The sequence below is a fragment of the Macrosteles quadrilineatus genome, unplaced genomic scaffold (genome assembly GCF_028750875.1).
Source record: "Macrosteles quadrilineatus isolate MER2022 unplaced genomic scaffold, UCM_ALF_1.0 Scaffold_7__1_contigs__length_78375512, whole genome shotgun sequence".
In the NCBI taxonomy this organism is placed as follows: Eukaryota; Metazoa; Arthropoda; class Insecta; order Hemiptera; family Cicadellidae; genus Macrosteles; species Macrosteles quadrilineatus.
The window spans coordinates 8202539-8223990 of NW_026542600.1; the positions used below are offsets into that span (position 1 = coordinate 8202539).

A 21452-nucleotide genomic window follows, 5' to 3' on the forward strand; every position below is an offset into this window, starting at 1 on the left:
ACCTAACGGCTGTATTAAAGTGTAAATTTTGGATTCTGTATATAAGCTCAATTGATTCTTAAGGATATTTAATGTTTATTCAAGATCATATATATTATTGTTAAGTGTTTCATTGTTTATTGTTAAATTATTAAATTATTTATTAAGTCAAGTATGTCATTGTTCAGTTTCTCATATGTTGTTATATTGTTATATTTTGTTACAATACCAATTTTAAATTATATACAAAAAATATTAAATTTTCTAAAGTCGTTTTATACGTCCAAGCTAAATTTGAAAATCAGAAAAATGTAATTCAAATTATAGTATGTATATTCAATAAAAACCAATTTTCCAAATTAAAATTACAGTAAAGTGTAATTTTTGTTGTATTATCTTGTTTATAATTCCATATTCTTGTTGTTTTGTGCATATGCCTATTTTTACCCTTAGCATATTCAACAATAACGTATTATGATTTATGTAAACATGGTGAATCGGTAAATAAGTTAAAACAAATTTTACCTAACTACGATATTTTCAGTTGTCTCAAACACGTGATTTAATCAAACCAAGTTTTTTACAGGGTAAAATCAGTACTGTATTATTTTATACCACTCGATCAGCTGTTAATTTATTAAGTTTTAACCACTTATGAATTTTGATTCAGATGTTTTGAGTTATTTAGTAAAGTCATACGATAAAAAAAGTATTGTTGTTCAAGCAGGACCAAAAATTCACTACTTTTGGCCCCATCAGCTGTAAATTTATTAACTTTCAACCACAGATGGTAACTTCACTGCACTGTTGTGATATAACAAACCATACTGTATCCTCACGGATAATAGAACAGGAACAGTATGGATCGTAGACATAAACAAATTACGTCACTGGCCCGAATACATATTTTTTGACGTTTTTTAATAGTTTCATTTAAATAATTATAGAAACATGTATACTTTTGGAGAATAGTTTGTTTGTGTTCATTATCTGTACCGTTTCTGATATAATATTCGTACATTTCTCTAAAATTAAATGCATTGTATAATTGAATATGTTTTATCAATAATTTGTAATTGGGAAATCAGTAAGTTTTAATTCACAAAAGATATTATTTTCATTAAAACATTTTATAGCTTTATTATTTACATTGCTGTGAAAACGCCGTTCATAGTTTGGGCGAAGGTTTTTATAACTTATCGGCTTTTTATCTATCGATCGGTCCTGTAATATTTCCGAATCGTAATTTAAAGATCATATTAGTGGGTTTCGGGCAATCTGTTAACTAGAATAATTCATTAACTTTGGATCTATTTCTTTTTTTTTACTATGCTTTAGTTAACTCTAAATTAACTGTTTTAGTTACTTATGTTAGATGGAATTTTTTTATTTAATTTTGATCATTTGGCGTTGTATTTAAGTGAGATGGAAGTTAGGCCTAACGTTCGTAAGCCGGACTAAAGCTTTTTGCAATTCTCGATACTTTAAGATAGTTGAACTATTGGGAAAAACTGAAGAGGGATTTTTAAAACAACTTATATAACTTATTGATTCAAACAGACATGGGCACCGCAGGATTTGAAACAGGGGGGTGCAATATATAGTTCTAACGAACATCTGGTGGGGGGGGGGGGGTCTGAAGAAAGTTTCTGAAAATATAGTGTGTAAACCCTTTTTCTGGCACTTTTCTGAGTCAACTTCTTATTTTAATTAAATATAAATTTAAAATATTTTTTAGCAATGACCATTATGAACGTACTATTATAAATTTCTTAAAACCCACTTTTGATTCATAAAAGTGATTTAAAAATTTATGGGTATTACATTTATTCCTTATTTTTTTATCCAGGGGGGGGGGAAGTGCACCCCCTTGTGGGCGCCCATGCAAACAGGCCTACTGGAGTTTGGTATATTATCAAGTAAACCTAAATTACAAAAAATTATATAATTTTACTTCACACAACTAACTCGAAGGAACTATTAAGTTTTTAATTAAAAATTGACTTTTATAGCAACCTATTATGGGGGTTTCAGATTATAAACAATAATTTTTCGAACCTATGATTCATTTGTTTATTCTATGAAGTCATAAATTAATTACAATTTCATTTTTTTAAGTTTAATTGTTTAATAACAAATCGTTAACCAAGTTCAGTTTTACTATCAAATTGTCGAGACAAACAGGGTAGTTTTTTAACACCCCCGCCGCAGCAAACCTGTATTAAGGAATTTTGTAACTATTTCAGGTCCAACTGTAGTTAACAGAGGTGAATATTCTGCTTAACTGCATGAAATACTTATGAACTTTTGGCCAATGGTTTGGAATAAACAAAGTGTGTATAATGGGAGACCAGATAATGAGGAACTACTGTACTTCCATTCTGTTTAACATACTTAGCTTGATTGAAATAGGGAGTAAAACCAAGATTTCTTCAAATACCAGTGATGCAGCTTTAAGGAGACAAGTTTCTGTGTGAATTTTGCTGTAATTTGTGATTAAAATGTTTTGTAAAAAACTTATTTGCATAAATCTTACTTTCTAAGACTGAGGATAAAAGTCTGTTTAAATATACAGGCTGAACAACTCAATTAAATAGAAACTACAGTAGAACAATTAAGACTCCACATATTTTTGTTTCATAATTTGAATTTAATTTCCTTGTAAAAATTTGTTTTAATTCAAATTATAACCCTAATAATATACCCTAATTATTATATTAGGTTCTAGCTGTAACTTATAGATTTATGACAACCTGTTTTGATTAATTTAATTCTACGACAATGTCTATCTCATGTAAATGATCAATGGCAAATAAACCATTTACTTTCATTTCATAACTTTCTATAATAGCAATCAACTAAAATAGTTATATATAATCCCCTTTATAGCAAATTTTCCATACAGTGCAGGAAGTAAGCTATTACTGTAGGTCTTCAAGGTAAGACCTAGACCACAGACTATATAGTCTGTTAGACCCTGGACCAATTTATTGTTTTGTACGCAAAGGCCAAAAACAAAATCTTTCAAATTCAAATATACAGGATTAGGCAAAATTATGGATACCCCAGTCCCTATTAACTTGTCTACAGGTTATACTAAGAAAACCTAACTCTACACAACTATAAATAGCCTACAAATGCACTTTTTGGTTCTAAGGGCGATTTCGTCTAGGACCCCAAAATGGGGTATCTCAAAGCTCTTTACGAAACAAAAATATCAGTGAAAACTGGAGTAAAAAAATATATTTGGCTTATGGCAGAATAATTATCAAAATTACAAAAATTCATGTCCGTCTATTAAAAATGGAACTCGCGCTTCTATACAAAAATCTTCCCTACAACATGGCGATAATTTGAAAACTCTTCAAAAATCTATTTACGAAAATTTAAAATGTTTGAATACCCTCTTAAGTTAAATACACTACCATCATTTTGTATTCTCGGTTGAGTTACAGACATCTAGTTTTCACTATTGTTTTTCCTCAATGTTAAGCCTTATCTATTTGCAGATGATTTAGCAATACAAATCCAAAGGGAGAACTTGCTAAATTCAACAGTAATTACATACAAAGCAAATAGCTAATCGAAGACGGGTGTAAAGCTAACTGGTTTTAAATGTAGTAAAACCCAAGATTTATGTATTAGTTTTAATAATAGAATTAGTAAATTTGTAAAACATTTTTAGGAGTTTTATAGAATCTAACTAAGTGGATTTAAGTAATTAATGACTGTTCAAATTGTGTATAATGTACTTCTGTATAAATATGTTGAAAATTAAGAACAAAATAATGTCCCTTTCATACAAAATGCTGTTAAATATCATAAAACTTTAAAAACTATTTTAAATTAAAAGCAATAGTGGGTAACAAAGTCTGCATCTCCAGGTATACTCTACTCCAATATTGTTTACTAACATGCACAGTCCAATAGTAATATTTACCTGAAGTAGCGTTAATAGCTACTGTGCTGTTGATGAAAACCATCCGAATGATTAAATTGGTCACAGACTTAAGCGTGTTCATCACAACAAATTTTCACGGCCCTTTCCCCAGCTCACTATAGACAATACTAAATCTTTCTATGAAAACTGCTTGTCTCATGATTTTTGCAAGATAAATGTTCACAATAATGCAAGATAAAAAGAAAATAGCTAATGTAGCGACTGCAATTATAGACTTAGATAAATCATATCACGAAATTGCAGCAAATGGGTCAAGTAGTTCAAATGAGTAATTCACTAATGTTAGAAATATTCATTGAATTGTTTTGAAGTCATATCTAAAGGTCGAGAGATTAAACTGTGGCTATTATGCTGGTGAAAAAGCTCTAAAGACTTGTGTCGTGAAGGAAAAGAATAATAAAATCCGATAACAAAACAAAATGAAAATTGATTTTTTGATTTGGTAATCTTAAATATTTGGGGAGAGAATATGAATTTCCGATATTTTGGGTTATAATACGGTACAACTTTAAAACTACAGATGAATAATATATTTTTGGATGTTTTTTACACTATTCAATTTTCCTTTAGGAACTTTAGCTGATCTTATGTTTTGCCCAGATGGGATCGAACCAGCAACTGTCAGATATGGAGGTGAGCACTATAACTCTCAGCTACCCAGACAATAACTACTTCCTTAAAGGAAAATTTAATAGTTTAAAAAAGATTCCATCTGTTGAGGTTTTAAAAGATAAAATTTTTTACTGAATACATTTAGAGGAAAAAATTTGTATATCAAAATGTATTAGGTAGGTCATATTAATTAATTGTACATTTAATTGGCAATTAATTGAAGATGAGTTGGTTATGGTATTTATGTATGCAATATTGTGTATCACAAACAACTGCATTTCATAACATTCAACTTCAACCTTTGGAATGATCATTATTACCCCAGTGATTGGATGCTGGTTTTTAATTGTTATCTCGAGGGCTCTTATTCATGCTCCCTACTACAATATGTATAATTAGCGCTACTTTTTTCATGTTTGTTTATTACGGAAATTGAACTCACTGTTTACTGATAGTACTGCTATATAGTTTTATAGTTGTTATTTGTTTTTTAATCTCTGAATTTTGTGTGGTAAAAATTGTCATGATCAAACACTGTCTTGCCCTAACATGGTCAGGTTTTGAACCCCAAAATATTGTGAAATCATGGAACTTAAGTATATTCTGATTGTGTCTATGCCACTGGCATTTTTGACCAAGAAATCACAAAAGTTTTTAAAGGAATGCGATTTCCTCAAATTTTTTAGGCTACAACCTCGATTGAACCCAGTCCCTCTTGCACTGATGACTGAGACGCTAACCACTAGGCTACAGACAAACCGTATGGCACATCAAAATATGTATGTTCACCGCTTTCCTTAAATACAAATCCTCATGAGATTTTTTCTGACAAAAAAATCCTTTTACCCTTAAATAAATAATTGTAGTTTCTACCAAAAATATGTAAAACTGTGGTAGACCAGCAAAATGGAGTTTACAGTTCTATCAAGTATTGATGCAAATGTTAAAGAAAAGATAATCACAGTTTTTAACATTTGTTTTATCCGATATGCTTCTGGAATGAAAAGAAAATTTTACCAAACATGACATTTGGAAGCTATCCTGACATGTACAGCCTCTTGGATTTTAATTGTTTCATTTACTTTATTGGGATTATTATGTAAAAAGTTTAGGGCATCTTTGCCAATGTGGATGCTTTAAGAGGTTATTAAGGTTGCACTTTTTTTGTTCGATTCAAGTTTTTACGGTACTGTGCTTGAAATTCAAAACAAAATCTCAATTACTATGAGTAGACCTTGTGAAACATATGAACTAGGCCACTTTTTATGAAGAAAAAAAAAAATCATGACAGTCATTAACTTTTAAGCTATGAATTTGCACGAAATAAAATCTTTCAATTTGGCCTCTTTTAATCTGGCATTTGCCCCTCCACATAGACTACAGATCTGTGCGTGGAACGTATCCAGCAAAGCAAGGGGTTCGGTATAGTACGAAGGTGAACTGTACTGATAAATTTTAGTGGCAGTGACCAGGATCCGAACCCACGACGCTGCCTTGGGCCCGAAGTCCGTGACGCTACCAACTGAGCCACCGACTCACCAAACTCACTTATTTTCAAATTCCAACAAAAACTCTTGAATCAATAACAAGCTCGCTGTACCATCACACAGGAAACTTTTTTGCTGTTTTTAATAGTGACTTCACATAAACAGCTAAATTTTTAATAAAATTTAGTATCTTATGGTCTTTTTAACGATTAGCAAAGTGTTACAGCCCCCAACTGTGTAGGAAATACTGTTCGGGAGCTTTGCATTTTTTGTGGTTTTACCCTTAAAATAGCAACCCTCACCGCTTATCCATTATATTGTCCATCTTTGATTTTTAACAAGCTAATAAGAGAAAGTATGTGTCATTTAAAATGTTCATTAAAGGAAGGGCTCTGTCAAATCTTTTCTTACAACAAATTTATACGAAGAGTTTGCTAATTCTTTATTTGTTCTAAAAACTATCCAAATTGAAATAAGTATATTTAGTTTTAGTGGAAAATAGTTTTTAGTGACAAGTCTTTTTCTGTGAAAATTGATCAGTGGCAAAAACAAATTAGCTCTAAACATTTTCAAGGTTAACATGTCGGCAACAAATTAATACAAGTAATTCACCTCAATTAATATCAACACTTTATTTTCCTACAATTTGAGACACAATTTCAATATCAATAAAATTAAAAATAACCATTTAAATGCGGAAACTAAATAAATATAACTAACAAGTACCAAAATCACTAAAAATTGGTTGTTGTAAACTTGTGCATTTTTGTTGTTGTTCTAAAAATGTTACAAGGAACAAGTACAACAAAATAAACAAATGCACAATAATAAAAATGTTACAATTCAACACATAACATATTTTGGTTTCAGAAAAGAGGATTAGTCACGCTGCCTATTACAGATTACAACTTGTATACCTAGTTACAATATCAAGATGAATTTAATTGAATTATTTGCAAATTCAAGAGTTAGAAATTCATATTGAAATGGTATTGTATAAAAAGCATTTTATTGAACAAACATAAAAACAACTCCATTCCACAATTGGGTTTATGACACAAATTGCATGTAACCTAAAAGAACAATTTTTTTTTATATAAAACTGAATGGAAGGATAACAAGTGACAAAAATTACTCGAAATATAAACAAAATAATATTTTTGTTTACAATTTTGCAAAGATCATGTCCCACTAAAATAAATTTAAGCTTTAAAACTTACAAAGTATAATAAAATAAACTAAAAATATATAGATACAGTATGATCAAATGTTTTTATAATTTTTTTTTATTCCGAAATGAATTTAAATTGAAAAATCAAATATAGGTCAGAATATTGTGAAAGATCAACTGGTAAAAAGGGTGTGTTAATGAACCCCAATCTTTATTGTTTGCATCAAGAAACATAACAAATCAACATAATTATTTATCAGTTGGCATCATCTCAGACAAGGAAAACACAATCACGGATCTGACATGCTTTCTTCCTATTTTCCAGTTGATCTGAATTGCCACATTGGTCGCGATGCTCATCACACCTCAAGATGTTTTTTGGTACTGTGCTGTCCACCAAAGATTTTTTTTATGGCAGAGTCTGCCATTATCTGCTCTACCATTAGTAAGAACAGGAAGATCAGCTGTGGAAAGTCTAGCACTGATCAAGGGAATTGACATATGTCTGTGTTCGGTCATCAGGTATTTCGAACCATATTGCATCAGTCATCATGAACTTCATCCCTCTGCAGCTTCTTGAAGGTATCAACAAATGTTTGGCCGTCATGAAGGGTATGAAAAGGAACTATGACGACTCCAACCTCCTTGTTGTATCATAAACATAGGATTTGGTCCACTTTTCCCCTCAGGGTACTGTTACAACGTCTTCCAATGGTAAAACTCTGCAAGGAATCTCTACGAAGTGATCTCTAAGATTTACATTCCAATCTTGCAACTCTTGAATGGTTGCCAGGATGGAGTTGAGTGACATCACTTTCATCAGCTGGGAGTTGGACCTCATGTTGTCAGTTGGTCCAGTGGTGCAATCCCTTCCTCAGTTCTTCACGTGTTTGAACATTGTAGATATCGCGGAAGTAGTAGCTCATACAAACAAGATACTTGCACCCCATTCTTGTGAAGTGTAGACTCAGGTCCTTGATCCCAGTTAACATCCGTGATTGTGTACGTCTTGTTATTGTATCCTGTCAAGACTATCATACCCATGACAGTTCTAGTGAACTTGGCTCTGTAGTCTTGTGGGTTGTTCTGGAATAAAACAAATTTGGTGCCTCACAGGTTCTTTTAGGTTATAACAGTGTGATTTGAGCACTGTTGGACTTGAACAATGTGACATTCCAGATAATCACCTTATTTGAATCCAAAATTAGTTGCGTGTTTCATAATATTTATTATTATGCATTTGTTCATTCCAGAATACTTTTGCACGGCAATTTTTAGGTAAGTAGATAATTAATAAAAAAACCAAAAGTTTGCATTTTATAAAACCCACCCAGAAACTTTGAGATGTAAAAAAGTCCTCACTGAACAACCAATCAGGTTGCAGACTAATTATTTTAGCTTTTTCAACAAGCCAAACTTGTGTTTGTACCAGTTCATAGATTCAAAGATGTTTCAAAACCCAACATTGACCTTACATTTGAAAGAGAAAGTTTGGTAGAGGATGCAACAATAGAATATCGGTTGACATTTTCTATGGTACAGTAATGTATTCCAGTAGGGTACTTGATAAAAATCTGACGAGATTAAATATTGCCCCAGAAAAAAAGATAGTACTCAAGAATCAGTTGTCATCAAACTAGTTGGAGAATTCCATAGTAAAGATGCCGATTACTTAAAGTTCTTCAACATTTTGGCACGGAAGTGTTGTGTTATGCAATGTTGAGTCTGAACCTAATCAACAGGGATTTGTACAATCCAATTGCCAAGACAAACGTGCCAAAGTGTGCCTTGGAAATCTGGCCAGGATACATAACAACGATACACCATGAACAAGAAGTCATGAGGACTGAAACTTGTTGGGACGTGTATTGTTCTATAGTCCAGAACAACCCACAAGAGTTCACTGGAGTTGTTTTGGGTATGATAGTCTTGACAGGGTATAACAACAAGACATACACAATCACAGATGTCAACTGGGATCAGGGGCTTGATACTACATTTGACAAAAATAGACAACAAGAATCTAGTTTGTATGAGCAAACAACTACTACCACAAGATGTACGATGTTGAAATAGGTGAAGAACCAGCTGTTGTTGGTATCAAAGAACCGAGGAAGGGATTGCACCACTGGGCTAACTGACAACATGCGATCTAACTTCCAGCTGATGAAAGTGATGTCACAGAACAAAAGGAATAGTCCTGGCAATCATTGACCGACTCTTTGTAATGAATAGGCGACTGAACGGTGAAAAACGAGTCTAGAAAGAGTATGTTTATGAAACAAAAAGAAGGTTGGAGTTGATGTTGATACCTTCAAGAAGCTGATAGAGGGACGAAGTTCATGATAAGTGATAAGTGATACAATATGGTTCGAAATACCTGATGACAGAACGCAGACATATGTCAATTCCCTTGATCAGTGCTAGACTCTCTACAGCTGATCTTATCGTTCTTACTAATAATGTAGCAAATAGATACTCTGTCGCAAAGCAAATTAAGTGAGTAGAAAGACGATCAAAGCGTGCAAAATGAACAAATACACAATAATAACTACGTTAAAAACACATGGATTCAGATTAAATCAAACAGTTCATAGCAGATTAAAACTTGTAATTTACCTTGTAGGACTAACAAGTTGAAATTAATGTTGAACTTGTGTTCTATAAAAAACATTTAAACTTAAGTTATGCGAAAGAAATGGTAATAAATCAAATCAAATTAATAATAAACAAATACAAAATCAATTCCATTTTATAATAGAGTTTATTACACAAATTGCATTTAACCTAAAAGAACCATTTTTGAACAAACAACTGAATGGAAAGATAATGACAAAAATTACTGGAAATACATATATACTAAATATTAACTCAGTATTATTATACCTTTGTTTTTGCAAATATCCATGTCCCACTAAAATAAATTTAAGCTTATAGGCAACTTACAAAGTACAAGAAAATAAACTATAGTTAATAGAGACACAGTGTTAACAAATGTTTTATATAATAACTGTTTTATTCTGAATTTTACATTGAAATACTTATATTGAAAATACATTTTTGTTTGTATATAGAAATCCATATAAAAGTTTACATTAATACAAAATAAAAAGCATATGGAAAAAGACGTAAAAGAACCCCTTTAAAGGTGTAACTAGTATATTAGTTGTAATGCATATATATCTAAAAAATGGGTTTTACATACACCTATTTTCTTCTCCTGAAGTTCTTAAACATACAAGTTTTATCAAAATATCGACAATTACATTAAACAGTTTAGAGAAGAGATGGTTTACAAATACATACCTACTAATACATATTATTCTAGTTATAAAAATTGAAAATAAACAAAAAACAAACGTTACTAAATTTTAGTTTTATACATCACAAAGTTATCGGCGGTGTTTCCTCTTGCTATTTTTACTGGAACTACTTGAGTTCAATGAGCTCGACGAAGACGAAGAACTTGATCTTCTTTCTTTTCCCTTTGCTTCTCGAATTTTTCTCAACTCATCTAACTTTTCCGTTAAAATTCTCTTAGCCTCGTTGCCACGGTTTGATTGGCTATCTCTTTGAGGAGACTTGGATTCCGACTTTTTTGAAACAGGTTTTTTCTCTGGGCTTGAGGAGTCAGAAGAGGAAGAAGAGTCTCTGCGTTTTCTCTTTTCTTTAGAATTAGCACGACGTGAAGATCTTTCGGATGTGTCTTTTCTATCTCGAGAAGATCGGGAATCTTTACGTTGCTCACGAGAACGTCTATCTTTGGACCTTTCATGTCTGTCTCGGGACCTAGATCTTCCCCTCCTTGAGCGAGACCCATCCCTTCTACGATATCCTCTACCAGATGAAGATCTATCTCTCCTACGAGATGAAGATCTATCTCTCCTACGAGATGAAGATCTATCTCTCCTACGAGATGAAGATCCATTTCTTCTGCGAGATGAAGATCCATCCCTCCTACGTGAAGAAGTCCTATTTCTTCTACCAGATGAAGATCTTCGCTTTCTACTTCTAGAGTCACGCCTTTGCCTTGATCTAGACCTGGACTTGATCCGTGTTCTTCTATCTCTTGATCTACTATCTCGCTGTCGAGATCTGGATCTTTTATCTTTACGTTTATCTTTTAAATCTCTATCTTTCTTCTCGTCTTCTTTCAAGTGATCTTTGTCAGCTTTGACTTTATCAGTGGATTTCTGCTTTTCTTTTTCTCGCTCACCTTTTATTGAATCGAGGAGTTTAATTTTATCTTTAATTTCATTTATTTTCTTCTCCTTTAACACCTTGTCCTTCTTTTCCTCAATATTTTTACCCTTAGGCCTACTGCCAACATCACTTTCTTCTTCACTCTCATCTTCTGTTGTGGGAGGAGAAGGTTCCACATCATTTTGTTTGCGAGGTTTTGTTTCTTCCTCTCTATCCTTTTTGATAATTTTCTGAGGAGTTTCATCACTACTTACACCATTGTTCATCAACTTTTTTTTAGGAGTATCATCATGACGGCGTCGGATCTCAACTCTACTTCTTATTGCTTCATTTCGGGATTTAACCTAAAAAAAGGGAAGGTAAGTAAATAAGTTGTTCATGGGATTTTTAAAATTTTTTTAGAAAGGAACTCATCACCCCTTTGATTTATGTTTTTTATCGGTACAATGAAACTGCAATGTGTAGGCAATAATTGATCGTAAAATCATAATGAAAAGTGTCAAACCATATAAAAATGCTGATAACCTTTGTCACTATTGAGTTGCTAAGTAACTTTCTCACTACTAATGATCAAAACAAGTTTCTGAACAGAGCCTACAATCAGTGTCTGTGAATATAAATTCTATGAACATTGTTACTTTTCCCCTTACCTACTGTCACCACACGTTGTATAGCAGGTTTCTTAATTATGGTGAATTTTATCATTGTAGGTTATTTTTGTGATGATGCATTTAACACAAAAAAATCGGTGTCTTAATGACAAACTTAACCAATGGATGTATTTGAACACGGACAAACATTATTATTTACTTTAAAACTTGCTTACTTTATATTATTGTCCGTGTTATTCTTTTCACTTATTTAACTTTGCTGCAGCGGGTTTAGGTCAGATCATAAAGACTCTATAAATAATTGGAAAGTTTATATATATTTTTAGCCTATCATGGCCACACCTATATCAGAAATAATGTTTTGAAAATCAAAGTGAGGTGACATTTTCATTTTGAACTTCATCAGGGCTTCACCATCATTTCAAGTAATAACAAATTATATTGAACTCTACATGATATTTCTAACTGTATTTTCAAATGAATATTTTGTGACAAATCAAATTATTATATCACTTTCAGCAAGTTCAATGTAGAAAAAAGGTTTATCATAATCTCAGGCTAACACACCTCTAAATACAGGGTGTTCAACAATGGGAAAGCATGTTAATCCTTTGAGTGCTATGCAACGATATAGCGTTGTTTACTAAAATCTCTAAGGAATAGAGAGGAAGGTTATTTGAACAAAAAGTAGCAAAACGGTTATTGGTGACCTGCATGTTCATAGGATACACTAACAACCACTTAGCTAAAAGATTCGCCCAATCCGATGACTTCGAGGTGTATGTCTAAACCAAGGATTATGAACACCTCACTATGCCCCAGTGGTTGTAGTTTGGAGTATATCGCTACAAACACACAGGTCACCAATTGTTTGCCACACAGGACAGGATTTGATCCCGAGCAGACAAATGCCACTGGCCAAGTGACACCCGCCCTAGCCACCTCGGCTATCTGTGCTTCGAGACTGTGGAGTAAAAAGCGGTATTTAAGCTGACGTAAACGATTGCTAACAGATGGCGCTACAGCTAGTAATTCAATGTGTTACTAGATAGAAGCACTAGTTAGTCCCGGACTATTTAGACAATATTTTTCAGCTGAACCACAACAGTGGTCATAAATGGTGTTACTGAGGCTTTACTGCAACAAGTTATTTTTTCCTAAAAAGGCTGTATTATAATAACTTTATCAAACTAAATCAAGGCTAAATTCAATATTACATTGTAAACTATATGTCTTTTGATTTTATGAGATTTTGGTTTCAAAATATGCTATCAAAACATTACAATTTATAAGGAAACTTGGAAATTTACAACAAAAGCAGAGTTTTATTTAATTCTTTACTGCAAATACCAAGACTTCTCTTTGTTATATATTTGTTATTGTCTTATTATTCTGAATTATCCTGATTAATAAAATAGTGAATTATTACAGTTACAATTCAACAACAGGTAATGGAATTGAAAGGCAAACAAAAAAGTCTTACAAAATACAAATTATTGGCCTAGCACTCAAAGGGTTAGTAAGATTTTTTATATATTTTTTTTTTTTGTTATGTTTTGTCTTGGCAACTAGACTAGGCTATCTTTGACAGACTTGATCATCAAATTGCCACAGAAAACATACTACTATAACGCAGAATGCCAACCGCATGGTAAAAAGCATTAAGTGTTTTGAGAGAGCTTTGCCTGTCAATCGTAGGCAGCGCCACCAGCGTTGCTATGCTGAGTGCATGGCAACACTGGTGGCGCTGCCTACGATTGACAGGCAAAGCTCTCTCAAAACACTTAATGCTTTTTACCATGCGGTTGGCATTCTGGGTTATAGTAGTATGTTTTCTGTGCTACTACTAACTAAGCAAATAAGGTGTTTCTAGTTGGATATTGCACGAACTGGACAAGTCCCAAAGTACAATATGCAGTTACAACTACTTGCTTTAAAGTAGGGATTTACTAACTAAGCCCGATACAATAATCAAATTGCCGAGATGAACCGAATCAAGAAATTTATGAACTCCCTCATTCCATTGTTAGCATTAACAGCTGTGTTAAATGAAGACAACCCAAAAAAATCCATCTATTTAGTTCTGCACAATTATTTTTGAACTACCCTGTATAGAAATTTACTTTCTGATGAGATAATTGTAAATCTTACTGGAGACACAGGGGATGATCCACCACTCTCATAGTCGAGTGCGTTGAGATCGAGGGGGTGTACGGGGGATGACTGTCCGTTGGGTTGGCTGATAGTATCCTCGGAACCATGCCTGGCCGGGGGAGTGTGCTGCGGGGTGTGGCCAGCACTGCGGAAAGCATAAACATTGTAGTAATGTAGGGTGTTCTCATCAGCCCTGCTTAAAAACTAGTAAAACTACCATTACGTAAATATAATATCATAAAAATATACTGTAAACAAAATATTAACTTTGTTTTTAGAATTTGAATAATCATGCTGAGCATACTTAAGGTTTGTCAAACTATAAATATATGAGAAACACTATGTACCCATAAAATATATTATGTGAGGTAGGTCAATACTTGTTTTTATTGGGAAGAAAATGTAAAATGTAACTGCTGAGCTATTAATGAGAAAACTAACTCGTTTTGGTTATTTGAAAGGGGGCTACCTTTCTGCACTGAAATATTAACAGTCTGGCCTGCCTTTACTCCAAAATTTCATATGCGGCCCTTGTATAAAAAAGGTTGGAGACCCCTGAAGTAGGTGATCTCGATTTCACCACGATGATCAAAGATTTGAAAATCAGTAATGAATCAATCATGAACAAGTTTTGCAGAATCCTTAAATGGCTTTGTATGGTCCTATTAAGGTTTACCCGCAAAATTCATCGTTCATTTACGGTTGAGTAGGTAGGCCTAATCTGAAATAATGTAATCTACAACTTAAGTAACAATGTTCTTAAACAGACAAAACCTCCTGATGGTAAAACTAGACCCCACAGAAAACTTAGGACCGATTTCCTTTTTAATTGTTAACTCCCAAATGATCGTCGGTTTCAATCACAAATACACTCATCAATTCCAAAATTAGACAGATCCTTGCATGTAACCAATTATTTACACGTCATAAATGTTATATAAAAATAGCAATGTTTACAACTTATTTTTAAAGAATTATGACTATTTTAGCAGTGATGGTCCTGGTGCATTTTTGGCCCGGAACAAGTACTGACTTAACTAACAATTAAAAACTGATGCTATTTACTCATTTGAAGTTCGCAATACACAAAAAATTATGATAAAGATTATTACCTCTCTTGCTCTGGTGTTTTTTCACGAGGTCTTGAGTTGAATTTCTCTCCATGTCTCACCTTTCTAGCTTCTTCGCGTCTTTTGATTTCTTCATCCTTTTGCTTCTTTTCACCCTCCTTTTTCTAAATCACACAAGTTATTAGCAAACAGAAGTGACTGTTCTAACTTAACATGAACTCTGATAAACTTTTAATTTGAGATATGTGTCTTAGGCAACAAATTAAAAAAAATAAAATAAAACAACAAATAATTACGAAATAAAAAAGGAAATAACAAATATGTCTGAAATAAATAATGTAGAAGAATTGCGAAAAACAATAATACTCATTATTTGGAGCTGAAACCTGGATTTTAAATAAAGACTTGCCAAAAATCATATTACTATAGACAGGTAGATTACTTCAGCAATTTTTGAAATAACTGAAGAGGAAATGCCGGGAAACAATTAATTATATCTGATATTTAAATATCCCTTTTGCTTAAATAGTAATATATACTATCACCTGCTTAATGGTGAGATGGAGAAAAAACAGGTGTTGATTAAACTAATGTTCTTTTAAACATAATTTGAGAAAATGTTCGCACACACCTCGTACTCTGTCAGTTTTATGGTCCGTTTTTGGGCTTGACGCCAATGTGGGGGAGTGACGCTCCTGCTTCTGCTTCTAGACGGAGTTCGGTAGCGCTGAAAAAGAATGGCTTGTACTACTTGTTACACATAAGGTAAATTGCCAAATGTCGTGACTCGCTCAAATACCGTGATTCCCCGCTTTAAACGTATAAAATTAGCAGACGACTGAAGGTTCAAGACATAGAGAAACGATAGCTTGCTCTATGTGTCTTTGAGTTTGTTACTCTATGGTTCGGTCGTAACCGGCACCAAGTAGTCTGTGACAGTAGCGTCTGAAATCGTGACCATTTTGAATGTCACCAATTTCTTAACGTCTGTTGAGTTTCAAGTTTCAAGATAGTGATTCAGGAAAGCAAAATAGGATTTAATTCAATACGTAAGACAGCTGTATGAATAATTTTTGGTGTTATTTCGTAGAGTTATATTAGTATTTAGTTCTTCTGTATTCAATTAGTTGATTTTTCAATTTAGTAAAGGTTAAATTAGGATCACGTTATTTAGCAGAAATATCAATCTAAACTCTGTGACGAATTCCCAGAGTTTAACTTTTAACACGAGTGTTTCAATTGTGTTAGAAATAGTTGAATTTACAAATATTAACAGTGTCGGAGTGAAATCTAAACTTATTATTCATCTAGATGTGTTGGCTAAAGTCCGTAAGTAAGTTTTCTATTACATTTTGGTAAAACCGGTCCAAAATAACAATGTTACCGGAACTACGTGATGAAGACTTCATACTAAAATAATGTTTGAATCGCGGCCCTATAATTTTATTCCAAGTACTTTCTCGCTTAGTATGGACTTTAGTAACCCCTTCAAAATATATTTTTCCAACAGATTTAACATTTTTACAAGTGTTTTTGATCATGTTAGGGTCCGTGAATGAATTGACCAATGCTTCTGCTAAACTCCATGAAAAATTCACGTACAAATTCACAGAGTTTATATTTTAACACAAATGTTTTAATTGTGTTGGAAATAGTTAAATTTACAAATATTAACAGTGTCGGAGTGAAATCTACACTTATTATTCATCTTGATGTGTTGGCTTAAGTCTGTACACTAGTTTTCAATTAAACTTTGGTAAAAAACGTTCCAAGATAGTAGGTTTACAGAACTAGGCCTACCTGTTGAAGACTTCTTACTAAAAAGATGTTTTAAAACCGTTCGAGTGTCAATCGTCGGAATTCCGACGACTTTAGCTGGTCCGCTAGTGTACGATGTTGCAGACGCTACACAACTCGCTCTGAATGAACTCCAGTTGTACTGAACTGGATTGATTTTTGTGTCAACAGAAAAAGCAGATTCTAAGCTTGAATTCAATGTACCTTTACTGTCTGCTCTTTTGTTGTTTTTTTAACATATAGCCTACACCTACTGAACCTACCAGAAAGGTAGTAATTTTTATGTTTAAAGATAGTCTATTTGATCTATTTTCATTATATATATAGTGTTATAAGAGTAGGTTATTATATAAATTTGTTAGAGCGATTTTTGTAAGTGTCTGCAAAACTGCTAAAAATGCTGTGACATTGAGATTTTTTATGGGCACCTATAGGGCTCTATATTATATTCCAAGTACTTTTCTGCTTTGTACGGACTTTAGTAAACCCCTCAAATATATATATCCAAAATATTTACCTCTTTACAAGCATTTTTAAAATCACAATAAGATCTTTTAACTGGGAACTAATAGTTCAATGCTTCTGCTAAACTCCGTGATGATTTTACGGAGTTTTTGATTTGACCACGAATACTAGAATTCGACCAAATGTGCACCTAACAAACCTTAATTGTGTTGTGTGGTTCGGTTGATTTGTAACTAAACTTTGAATATATTTAAATATTGTTGTTTAGAGCTAAAAATACGTCTTAAATGTGTAAGTGAGTTTATTGATAGGTTTTTATTCAAATCTATATAACTGCGTGTTCAAGACTATCATGAACACTTTATTATGTCACTGTTTTTAAAGTTGTGTTTCTTTTTTTATAGAATGCCTACTCCGAAAGCGTCCAGAAGAGCTTACTCCCAGGAGACTTTAGAAGCCGCTTCGCAGCAGTGGAAGATGGTATGACAGAGTCTGCTGCTTCAAAGCAGTTCTGCATTCCCAGGCAGACTTTGAAAGATAAGATCAGTGGAAAGTATGCCACTTTTTGACGTCCGTCTATTTTGACTCCCGAAGAAGAGCAGACTATCGTCGACTGGGTGATCACGATTGAACACGCTGGTTTCCTTATCAGCAAAGACCAGCTTCTCACCAGCGTCCAGAAATTGATGAAAATTTGAATCAAAAATCCCTTTTCCGAGAGCACCCCTGGAGATAAATGGTTGGCTCTATTCACACAAAGACATCCTGAAATTTCAGCCAGAGTGTCACAAGCCCTCACAACCACCATGGCAAATGTCACAGAGGGACACATCAGGAAATGGTTTTCCGAAATAAAAAAATACCTAGAAGGTAAGAATCTAATGACTATCTTTGATGACCCCAGGAGGGTGTTCACAGATGAAACTGACTTCTTTCTATGCCCTAAAGGCAAAAAAGTATATGTCAGGAAAGATTAGAAGCTGGTATACACAATCACGGGAAATGACGAAAAGGTATGCCTCACAGTACTTTTCACAGCAAATGACTTTTAGCACCACCAATGATCGTATATTCATACGAAAGAGTCCCATCAAGTATTGTCCAGCAGGTACCAAGCACCTGGGGAATCGGTAAATCAGAAAATGGCTGAATGACATTTTTTTAATTTGTCACCAATATCTTCCACCCTTGGTTGCTGGCAAATCAAATTCCCAGACCTGTCGTCCTGTTCTTAGATGGACACACCTCCCACCTTACCCTTCATCTGAGCAAGTTCTGCTCATAGAATAGGATTGAGTTAATTTCTCTCTACCCTAACTCGACTCATATTCTCCAGCCGATGGACGTGTCTGTCTTCCATCGACTCAAGACGTGGAAAAAGACTGTAGAGCAATGGCGATTGGAGACAGGCGCATCAACGATCAAAAAAGAATTTGCTCCTCTATTAGACAAATGTCTTAAAGAAGCTATAACCAGTGGCTTCACCACTACTGGCCTTTTAACTCTTAATACTGATGAAATCGACTTCAAGAAGCTTGTGAAGAACAACCATAGTGGCATACAACCAAAACCATACAGTCAAAGCCAATGGCTAAGGTTGCGTAGCCACCTGACATATATTGGGGGCAAAATTGGGAAGGAGAGACTAAAGACATTCCAAGAAAATGACATCAAAGTGGAAGACAAATCTCTCCAGGGAGTGTGGCTGGACATAAAAAAAGAAGTCTCCCTCTACAAAGAAGGACTTGATAGGATGCCCAATGAAGAGAGACGATCTGAGGTGAATCCACATGGTGTAGAAGTTGTAGAAGAAGAAGCGGTAGAGGCATATGTAATTGCCGAAGGGTTGGAAGTGGCTGTTGACTTTATTGTGGATGAAGATATAAGCTTCCTTATCGAACTGGAAGTGCCAGTAATTACAGTCCAAAGCAAGTACACAGAAAAAATAAATCCTACATCCAAAAACCCACTTTTTTAGGACAATCAACAAACCCTGATTTGTATCTAAGCCCCCAACCATCATGGCCACTCCTTGATCCCACAACCTCTTCCCCGACTGATTATCCCTCTCCACTATCATTAAACCTATCCAACATATCTAATCAATCATTTCTATTAAACCTAAGCTCGCCACCTGCCAATTTCCCACGGACCCCTAACTCGCAGTGTGACCAAAACTCCATAATGATCCCCCTGGAAACACCGAATCAATTCTCACCCAAAACACCGGCCTTGACCCAGCAAAATATAAAGGCAAAAATTACGACACCATTTAAAGACGAGCTTTACTGGCCAGAGCAGAAACCCCCAAAATCGACCACAATAAAGAAAAAACTCACATTTCCCAGTGCAGCGATATCAGAAGAGTTGAAAAATTTTTACTAGAAAAAAGAAGTAGATAAGAACCGAGAAGGAGAAGGAAGAAAGGAAACGATTGCGGCAAGGTAGACAGAAAGTAAGAAAAGAATGAATTGAAGGCGAAAAAAAAGAGAAGATCCCGTAACGCATCTGAAGAAGACGACGACGTCGTAGAAGATTTAAGAGTACAAACCCTAGAAGGTGAAGAATCTCCCGTTGATGAAAACATCTCCTCTACCACTAGATTTGAACAGTCTCTGCCAAAGCCAGTGGGTAGTCATCCCATATACAAATAACGACGAAACAAAACATTTTGTGGGCAAATTTTGTCCATAAAGACAAGTGAAGAAGTGAAGACAGTGCGAAGACAAGTGAAGAGTGCGAAAAGTGTGACCGTCAAATTCTTAGAAAAAAAATCCATGAACTCAAATTCAAGTGGCCTATCAATGACGATGTGCACAATGTGCCAATCAATGAAATCTTTTGTATCTTGAGAGAACCAAATTTCAATCGATGGGGCTACCTCCTTCGTGATATTTATTGGATAACTTAAAACCACGGTTGATCCAACATGCGACAGTTTGAGAAAAAACACCATATTTTAAAGCCCGATAACTCGGTAACCATTAGGAATCAAATAAAAGTGCAAATGTCATTTTTGTTGCAAATTTAATGATCTTGTATTTGGTATCCAGCCACTTTTAACTCCGATCAACGGTTCTCAAAATTTTAGCCAAAAACCAAAAACAGTGCCCTGTTTTCGCTAATTGCCGCTAGCGCTCGTCTCATATCAATGGGGACTTTTGGTACAGTAGAACCTCGATAGTCAACACTTTGTGGACTTAACGGATGCCGAACTATCGAAATGTCAAACTATAGAGAGAAAATGAAGCTAATTAATATACAGGAAAGTAAAAACACAAGCCTTAAATAGAAATCACCCAAATTTAGTAAATACTAAAAAGCTTAACAATTTCACGGTTCATTAGTTAAGTCTCAAGTCAACAATAAATGATAAATTAATGTTCAAGTCAGCTTACATCACAATACAGTAGATCCGGACTCCTCGGGACCGAGGCCAGTCCGGATAACAGGTTTTCCTGTTAAACCGACGTCCCCAAAAACTCGTTAAAACGTACTGTTTACTGTGATATTCGACTTAAATTAAGAAGAGCATTGTATTTAGACACTGGTCTCAAATATTTCCCACGAGAACAGTCGTTTCAGTACCGTCCACTTCTTGCCGATCTAGTCCAGTTAAACCAATGTGCTGATAAAAATTGTCTGGTTAAAGAGATGTCATTTCCGCCGAGTGTAGTCCGGTTGGAAGGTCTCCGGATAAGAGAGAGTCTACTGTAGTAACCATAAAATATAACTTGACAAAATAGCTCAGCCCGTGTTGAACTATCGAAGAAATAAGTGTGCAAAATTTCAAAACTTTTGGATTGTTTCGGAGGTTAAACCTTTTTAAACTGGACTAACAACTTTTCTCAATTATCAACAAGTAATTGCAACATGCCAAAAATGGATAAAAGTAAACTATTTTCCTTTTGCTGGTGTTACTTTATTAGAGTGGGTATAAAT

General features: G+C 34.1%; 1 protein-coding gene across 2 annotated transcripts in view; it reads right to left on the reverse strand.

Moving 5' to 3' along the window:
- Positions 1 to 6646: 6646 nt before the first annotated feature.
- LOC128997801 (peptidyl-prolyl cis-trans isomerase G) overlaps positions 6647 to 21452 on the reverse strand; it is a 56960-nt gene continuing 42154 nt past the window's right edge. For both annotated transcript variants that reach the window (XM_054423513.1, XM_054423514.1), the window contains exons 8-11: positions 15880 to 15975; positions 15291 to 15412; positions 14176 to 14323; positions 6647 to 11757 (exon numbers count right to left, since the gene is read on the reverse strand). In XM_054423513.1, coding sequence (XP_054279488.1) covers positions 10603 to 11757; positions 14176 to 14323; positions 15291 to 15412; positions 15880 to 15975 — 1521 coding nt within the window. In that variant the 3' untranslated portion in view covers positions 6647 to 10602. The remainder of the gene's footprint in view (positions 11758 to 14175; positions 14324 to 15290; positions 15413 to 15879; positions 15976 to 21452) is intronic.